The sequence below is a fragment of the Medicago sativa genome, chromosome 8 (assembly GCF_051527215.1).
Source record: "Medicago sativa cultivar Bolivia chromosome 8, Bolivia_mono, whole genome shotgun sequence".
In the NCBI taxonomy this organism is placed as follows: Eukaryota; Viridiplantae; Streptophyta; class Magnoliopsida; order Fabales; family Fabaceae; genus Medicago; species Medicago sativa.
Window position 1 is genome coordinate 71,683,962 of NC_140756.1, and position 8,946 is coordinate 71,692,907.

Below are 8,946 nucleotides of genomic sequence, written 5' to 3' on the forward strand. Positions count from 1 at the left end.
ATTGTTTTTTCAGTTTTTTAGGTAGCTTTTAGAAGTGTTTGTGGTGTCATGGTCATTGTTGACCGCTCATACGACCCCTGCAATTGCATTGCAGCTTATGCGGGGGTCGTATAACGGTCAACAGAGACCCTTGACATCAAAGAAAGGCACAAAATATTCATAGCGTATTTGCCCGGATTATATTTTCCGAAAACACTAACAATCTGGTCCGGAGTACGTAATCCGGACCAGGGGTATTTTTGGAATTTTTGCAGGGCGCGCGAGAAGGCAGCAGGGTGGAAAAAGTAATAGTCAACCCTTTTTCCTCAAGACAAATTAACGATGTTAAACTCTTTTCACACTCTTCCTTCCAAATATGATTTTATTCCTTTGCCTTGAATATTTCCTATGTAAAATTCGTTTAAGACTTCACTAGAACTAAGTCTACCGGGTTGAGATCCTCTCCATTTATTTTAATAAATGGAGATTACAATTAGGAAAGAGATAAACACAAAAATAGGTGGTGAGTCCTATCAATAAATGAGTCTCACTGTCATTAATTATTTTCAAGATTTTGTGTCTATGTCTCTCCAAATGAAAGAAATAGAGAAGAGATTAAATGGATAGGATCTTAACTCAAGTCTACCACAATAATGAAAATATATTAATGAGAAAAATTATGTTTTTCTTTGAAACAGAAATTGTACATGTCAAAAGCTAAGGGGGAGATGGATGGATACAACTCGGTCACCTCCAGAAATTAGTTGTTTAGACTTTGCAAGCTATTAATTTGCAGGGAGATTGCCATATTTTGCAAAATGGAGAAGCCAAATTCCATACACAAGTTAGCAATCATACAAAGAACTTGACCAATTTTTAAGGTGCATGTTCAATCAATGAAGCTTCATGCTCTTGACATTTTCACTAAGTTATATCCAAAGATGAATATGCATAAAACCCAAGGCTAACCTTACTACACAGTCATCAACATTGATAGTTGCAGTTGAAGAGAATGTTAAAATAGGATTAGGATCGTCCAAATGCACACATTGAAACAACTGCCACAGATGAAATATCACTGTGAAACATCCTACACTAGCAACAAAACAAAAAAAACAGTACCATTGAATCTTCAAAGTGTAAAAGAATTTTGATTGTTGCGATGTCATGTCTCAATAAGTAGAGTAGTAGATAACCTACATATAATATAATTCTATACACACAATGTGCATTCTAAATTGGGCAGTGCTATTTGTCGCGAGCAAATTTCTCACGAACATAAAATGCAGTTGTAACAAAAAAAAAAACATTAAATAGGACCCACTTGCCATACATGGAAGGTGCTGCAATAAAAGGATAGCGATCGGGATACTTCGGGAATGTTGTTTTCGCTGTAAACAGCATAATCCTTCTAAATTTTCAATATGACATAACCAAAAAAGGAGCAAAAGGGCTATAAATCATAATTATTCGTGAGCCATTATTACTATTGACAGTAAAGGTTCAACTTTCAAAGCCTAACATAACTTGTGAGATGAAATTTTCCAGGTGGAAAGCAAATGTAAAGAAATTTAAAGTATATATTTACTAAGTATTTAACAAAGTATTCCAGCATGCCATGCTAACTAATTAACAATGAACTTGTCCAAGCATCACAGTATAGATTACTATCAGTGTGTATTCAAGGAATAGAGCAGAAAAATGTTATCTACAATTTCTCACAACTAATTAATCACAAGTTTAGGAGTTATCCATGTTTGTTGACCACCCTAAACTTCACAACATGAAACTCCATGTTAGATGCTCTACCACCCTAAACTTCTATCGTTGACTTATTCGAGTTTATTTATTGACATAAACACTTGTGAGACTCTGTGAGAGCTTAAAGAAACAACTTGTCATATGTCCATAAGCTTTCGAGAAGAGGTAGTGGAAACAACTATAGCTTACATAAACAAAGTTCGACTTTATTTTATCTTCTGAATAGAAACTGCTTATGCCAAAGCACTTATATGATAAGCACCTAACTACCTGGTGCAATTTAACCAGGAAAATAGATTACTCATGCAGTTTTTAAAATGAAAATCTATACCATTTTATAACCTTTGAGAAAAGGTAAGGTAAAGGGAAGATATCTACACACAAACAATCTTCATCTCAGCTCCTATTTCTATTTACAACATCAACTCCCTCACATCTAACCTTTAGCACTCTAGCAAGAATCATGTCAAAAACTGAAGTTATTTTGAGGTAGTCATCCTCATGTTTTAACTAGCATACATGGAACCTTCCAAAAAAAAAAATAAAAAAAAACTAGCATACATAGAAATAACCATCATCCTCAAACTCTGAAACTCCCAAAGAAAACGTGAATTTTCTTTTAGAGAAAACAGGTTTTTCTTCACCTTTCTGTATTGCAATAATCTTGTGTATGTCGGGCTTCCTAGATTTTTCATTTGTGACACATGCAGTTGCAGCTTCAATCATTCCACCGATTTGATTTGAGAATCTCAAATTGCATTTCAGTTGAGGATCAAGCAGCTCTTCAACAGCTCCTTTCCCCTTCTGTAGATAAGATCCCATAAGACTAAATTCTCCTCTCTCGGAGACCTTTTCGTTTCAATTGGTTTCCGTCCACTAATGAGTTCCAATAAAACCACCTCAAATGCATAAACATCAGTCTATTCTGATACTTTCCCACGTTGGAAATACTCGGGAGCCAAATAACCAAATGTTCCTTTGACGGTTTTACAAAGGAAAGGAACCGAAGGTGTTCAAGTCCATGTAGCTAATCCTAAATCGCATCTTCGGAGCCTCCTTAGAAGAAAGAAGAACGCTAAAGGGCTTAATGTCTCTATGAACACATGTCTTTCGGTTTCCATTATGCAGATAAGCCATAACTTCTGCAATCCCAATTGCAACCTTGTACCTCACAGACCAAGGGAGTGTTGAACTACCATTCCTACCGTTCTTCCTCACAAAAACATACCCTCCTCGGGGTCGATACAAAAAGCAACAAATGGAACAACATTTGCACTATATATGGACTTGTTTGGATAGATTTATTTTCCAGCTTGTGAAAAACAGTTTATGCAAATAAATAAGTTTTTATCTTAATTCATAAGTTCTCGCTAACAAAAATTGTATTTTCATAAACTACCTTGACAATCTTATGAATAATACATAAAAGTTTATTTATTTGCATAAACTATTTTGCATAAGTTCAAAAATAAGTCAATCCCAACGGGCTCTACGAAGAGAACTAGCAATCATCAATTCTCTACAAAAAGGCTTTTGCAAAGACTAAATTCTCATCAACTTCAACTCCTTAACACGAGATTCACTAACCCCATTACCTAATGCAGAATTAAGCAAGTAAAACATAATCCACTCAAGCATCAACCCAAGGCCAAATATGCTAACAACTAAACAGAACTGAAATTCAGTAAAAGACAATTAATACAGTAAAATAAAAATGACATCTTTAAGAGATAGGTTTCTGATTGAAAAGCTAAAACACTGAAAAATCAAAATTCCATTGTCTAAAACAGAAAGAATAAACAAATATTTAAAATGGGCATAGAGTGATTAGAAGTTTCAAAATGAAATATACAATTAGGTCATTGAAGATGGAGAAGTTGATTTGGGGATTGAGAATGGAGGTAATAGCAACACAGCTTCCTCTGTTTCAATTGGATCAGACCTCAGTATCTGTCACAGATGAGAAAAGCACAAATGTAAATAACATAGAAGCTTATAAAAATCTGAATCATGCAATGAAATATATGAAAAAGAAAGTAGAGAGAGAGAGAGAGAGAGAGTACTGGGTCTTGAAGAACAGGTTTGGTGTCATCCTTTGCTGGCATGAAAGGAGGTTTGGGTTTGTTGTTGTTATTGTTGGATTTGATCGAAGATTGCGAATGAGTATTGTTCATAGTTTATGTATAGTCTCTGTTGTTTCCAACACTGACTTCACTATTCTTTCATCTACTGATCAATTCAATTGAAACAGTTTAAAATGTTACTTTTGATTTTTTTTTTTTATTTGGGGGTGGGAAAAGAATTTGTCTTTTATTTTCTTAGACGATGCTGTGTTATTTTTTCTACGGATATTGTTACTTGAGAATTGTTTTATGGACCCCCTAATTCCTCATAAGCCCCCAAAAGATAAAAATACCCTTATAAATTGAAATAGAAATACAAAGATTTGGTAAACAAAAAAAAAAAAAAAAAAGAAATACAAAGATTTCCACCTAAATCAAAGGATCTACCCTATTTTCTAGTACATTAATTATACATGAAGGGACGTTGTTATACGGAGGAGGCATGTATAAATTGGAATGCTTTGAACGTATTCCACAGTAAACAAACCAAATCTAAGTAATCATGAAGATGAAGATAGCTTGTTTCACTATTTTTGCAATTCTTTTAATTTTTACAAGTCATGCGGCAAAAATGCCGGAAGAGGGCTTGGACTAAGTAATGTGAATCCCAATTGTAATGATTTTGACTTGTACACAGCAGGTCATATATATTCCAATGGGAAACTCTTTTAACATATCCCCTCATGATATTTTAAGAATAAGGAGAAGCATGTGTTGTAATAGGAGTAGAGCCATTAACATGACAGCATCCAAAGCAGCAGCAAATACAATTGGGATTCACATTACTTAGTCCAAGCCCTCTTCTGGCATTTGCCCAATGACTTGCAAAAATTAAAAGAATTGCAAAAACAGTGAAACAAGCTATCTTCATCTTCATGATTACTTAGATTTGGTTTGTTTACTGTGGAATACGTTCAAAGCATTCCAATTTATACATGCCTTCGTATAACAACATCCCTTCATCCATAATCAATGTACTAGAAAATAGGGTAGGTCCTTTGATTTAGGTGGAAATCTTTGTATTTCTTTTTTTCTTTTTCTTTTTTTTGTTTACCAAATCTTTGTATTTCTATTTCAATAATTTGTCTATTCATAAGTTTTATATTATTTAAGTTTACTTTTTGCTTGTAAAATATAATGGCCAGGCACCTAGAAAAAACTGAACAGTAGTTAATTATTGTTTGATAAGTGTCTGTGGGTAGATGTTAGGTGTTTAAAGAGCAATCGTCCTCTTATAAAAACATTCATACATTACATTTAGATGGGTTCAAACTATATCTTCTAATGACAATTTTTACGATGTAATATACAATTACGTTTAGATGGGTTCAGAATATATCTTCTAATGACAATTTTTACGATGTAAGATACAAGGTTTGAAATGTTCCATTAAGACGGATAGACATATCAATTAAGCACCACAACACTATGTCTCACCCATTAAGCCTACAATAAGCCCCCTTGCCCCTTGCTGAGGTAGATTTTTTGACTCCTTTTTCTTTATCCTATTGATTTCTATCACGCTATATCAGTTCGGATTATAGAATTCAAACGAAATAAAAATCTCAAAAACACGTTAAAATAATATGGATTTTAAAATCTGAATAGGACGCACACTCATAGTGTGATAAAAGTAAGACCAGCCATATTTTTTTGACTATTACTTTTTCCCCCTATGACATTCTCACGCACCCTGTAAAATTTCAAAAAATGTCCACGGGTTTTCGGATTATAAAATCCCAAATCATCTAAAGTGAGTTCAGATTTTATAATTCCAAATATGCTTATATATAATCAACAATCAAAATCTCTCTCATTGCAGCAGTTTTGAGTTTTACTTTTAAAAACGACCAAAAAATAAAGTAAAAATGATAAAAAAAAAACCTGTCAAATCAAATCATAAAAATATAAAAATAGCACCAAAAGATTCTAAAAATAAAAAAAAAAACTTATGTAAATTTTTTTGGATTTTTCTAAGAATATGAAGAAAAAAAATTAAAAAATGAATAATGGGTCTAAGTGATGGAATTTTGGATTTTGAGGGGTGAAGTTCCGCAAGAAGTCCCTTCTAAGGGAGTCATGATCCTTGATTTTTTTTCTTATGATTTTCTGGGGAAGTTTCGGAGGAATCTGATTCAAGTAGTCCGAAAACCATATTTTTGACTAAGAATAGCTAACAATGACCTAAAACAGAAGGATGAGAGTTAGGAAGATTAATATTGTCATTAAAATAACTATTCATGTTACCAACATGTTCAAAATTTGTGCTTATACAGTTCGGATCATATAATCCGAACTATTTTTCCCTTGATAAATGGTGTTTAGGGGGTGTTCAAATTCTATAATCCGAAAAAATCAAGGAACACACTCTATTTTTTGAGGTTTGAAAAACTCATTTTTTTTCCACCCCATTACAAAGGAAAAACTCAGTTCGGATTCTAAAATCCAAAAATTTCAAGGGCATTTTTGGAAGAAAAAAATAGGGCGCGCGAAAAATGAGTATGGTGGAAAAAGTAATAGTTTATTTTTTTGACCTAGCCCACCATATGTCTATTTGTTGGTGGATCCATGGTGTTCAAGGGCTCCAGGCCCACTAAATTTTTATTCCCATCTGAGTTCAACTCAACTCGATAAAAATTGGTTCGACTCGAAACTCGGTTCGAGTTCGATACAAACCTTTTTTTTAGTTTGAGTTCAACTCGTTTGTAATTCACGAACAACTCGATTCGACTCATTAGATTCAACTCATAAGCCTTTTAACATAGTTAGCATAGAACCTTAAAATTTATGGGCTACATAGTAGCATAATTTGCTACAAGTCCAAAAAAAAATAAAAATTAACTGCATTTGGCTGTGGGAAGTTGGTCATTATAAGACCACACGCTCCACTAATGCATTTCACTATCTTCTTTTCCTTTTATTTACTAGGTATCTAACTCGTGCGTTGCACGGGTTTCATTAGAATTTTTTATAAATTTATTGGAAATAACAATTTTGGTAGCTCTATTGGGTTATTTTTTATTTTAAAAAATGATTATAGAAATCAATAAAATTGTAGTTGAATAGTGACTTATAATACAAATTTCTTTTATTCTTCTATTTTCTTGGTTTAGTTTATATCTCCTTTGGTTTTCTTAATTTTCTCTTTATTTTAATATGTTTAAGAAAAAAATTGTAGTTAGATATTATAGAAAAAAATTCTAACTTCAGTCAATGAGATTATTTTATTTTAATATAATTTAATAAATGACTTATTTTCATACGTACCATTTAGACATATTATGACATCATGGTTTAACAAATTAATTTTATATGTATATAATAATCTGCTATATAAAAATACAATTCCCACAATTATTTATTTCATTCAAATAATAAATAATTATTAGCATAAAATAAAACAATTTCCACAATATAATTTTAATCAAATAATAATTTTTTTATTAAAAAAAATGAAGTACATATTATAGAAGACACTATGTTTGATTGACAATTTAAAATGCAAGAGTGGGATATTTGTTAGAATAACATGACATGTCTTAACTTCATTTAAATAATATTTTTTTTTTATCTAGGCCAAATAAGTAAAATGTATAAGTAAATACATGACATCAACATCCAAACTTTTACAATAAACAAAATAGTTCAAAAATCATCTAAAGTCCATATAGAGACTCTACTAAACAAACCATGTTTAGGCACATAACACATGTACAAAGATAATCCAATTGGACAACTTCTAAATTGTGTTAGATCAATATTCTTTTATATGACAACTTCAAAATCTTTATGTTCGACTTTGATTGTTTTTATCATTCTCGTGAGATCCAAGTAGATCATTAACATCTTTTAGACAATATATCAGTAAAAAAGAGACACACTTATATTTCTAAACTCGTCAGATTGTTCTATTTTTATTGAATGTCTCTAACAACGATTTTCTTCAGATTCATTGTGAAACTTTAAGGTGTTGCCAGTAATTTAAAATGAGTAAAATATGGCCATCAACCTTTAAACTTCAAGGTGCTACCTTGAAATTGCATAGAATGTAAAAAATGCGAGTGAAATTAAAATAAATCCCTGTTATTGGTTAATGATTTATTTCAATTTTTAAACAAATCAAAATAATATCATACATTTTATCATATAAGTCATATAAACAAAAAATAATACATTTTCTTGAAGAACATAAAATAATAAAACTAATTCATGTCTCCTTCAAAAAAAAAAAAAACTAATTCATGTCACCCAGTATAAAGCACTTTCACTACGACTGGTGAGGCATCCGAGAAAATTGTTGTTCACACATTAGAGAAGGCTGGGACACACATGTAAAATACGCTTTTGCCCCCTCGGCAGCTGAGGAATTTGAATTCCGGCTGCAGTTAACTGCCGAGGAATTCCTCGGTAGTTAACTGCCGAGAAAAGCATTTATGCAGACAGCAGGTTCTGCATTAATGCTAAGCATTTCCAAGCCATTTTTCGGCCAGTTTTTACCTGTAATTTTACCAAAGCATTTCCATATGCAATTCAAATTATACAACAATGAAACTCGGTCATAAACAAGAAAAATACAATATCTTTTACATATGTCCATAATTAAATCAAACCGACATTTGGTTCAAACCACACAAAAGTTTGAAATTCATCAAAACGGAACATAGTGTCCATAATCAAACAACACATTACAAGTCATTACACATCATTACACATCATTAAATTAAATCCCTACTTACATTCATTACAATTGCATATGGAACGAACATATATATATATAATACATTATTTTCCACCATATTCCTAAACATAAATCCGACGTCGCTATCGTCTTTAATAAGCCAAGGCATATAGCTTGCCGTTTTCCATGCGAATTCATCTCTATCTTCTCCTAGGTCTATCATTGGCATTAGAGCAGACAAGTGACGTGTATATTGATTTTCACCAAGATGCTCAAAATAAGTGTTAAGTTGTGTCTTCAAATCATCAATAGAGTCCGTCGGTGTTATCATAACCTTAACCGTCTTTTTAAACGCGCAATACCTAACACGACCTTCAATTCTTGCAACCTCTGACATGTTTCACT

General features: G+C 32.2%; 1 protein-coding gene and 1 pseudogene across 1 annotated transcript; both read right to left on the minus strand.

Annotated features, from left to right (window-relative positions):
• Positions 1-2,049: 2,049 nt before the first annotated feature.
• LOC146901170 (protein kinase STUNTED-like) lies at positions 2,050-3,038 on the minus strand (annotated as a pseudogene).
• A 357-nt stretch (positions 3,039-3,395) lies between these two features.
• LOC146901171 (uncharacterized) lies at positions 3,396-5,017 on the minus strand. The gene is made up of 2 exons (XM_085733862.1): positions 3,804-5,017; positions 3,396-3,690 (listed from the first exon to the last, which is right to left on the minus strand). The coding sequence occupies exons 1-2, from the start codon at positions 3,912-3,914 to the stop codon at positions 3,595-3,597; spliced, it is 207 nt and encodes a 68-aa protein (XP_085589988.1). The 5' UTR covers positions 3,915-5,017; the 3' UTR covers positions 3,396-3,594.
• Between the last annotated feature and the right edge of the window lie 3,929 nt (positions 5,018-8,946).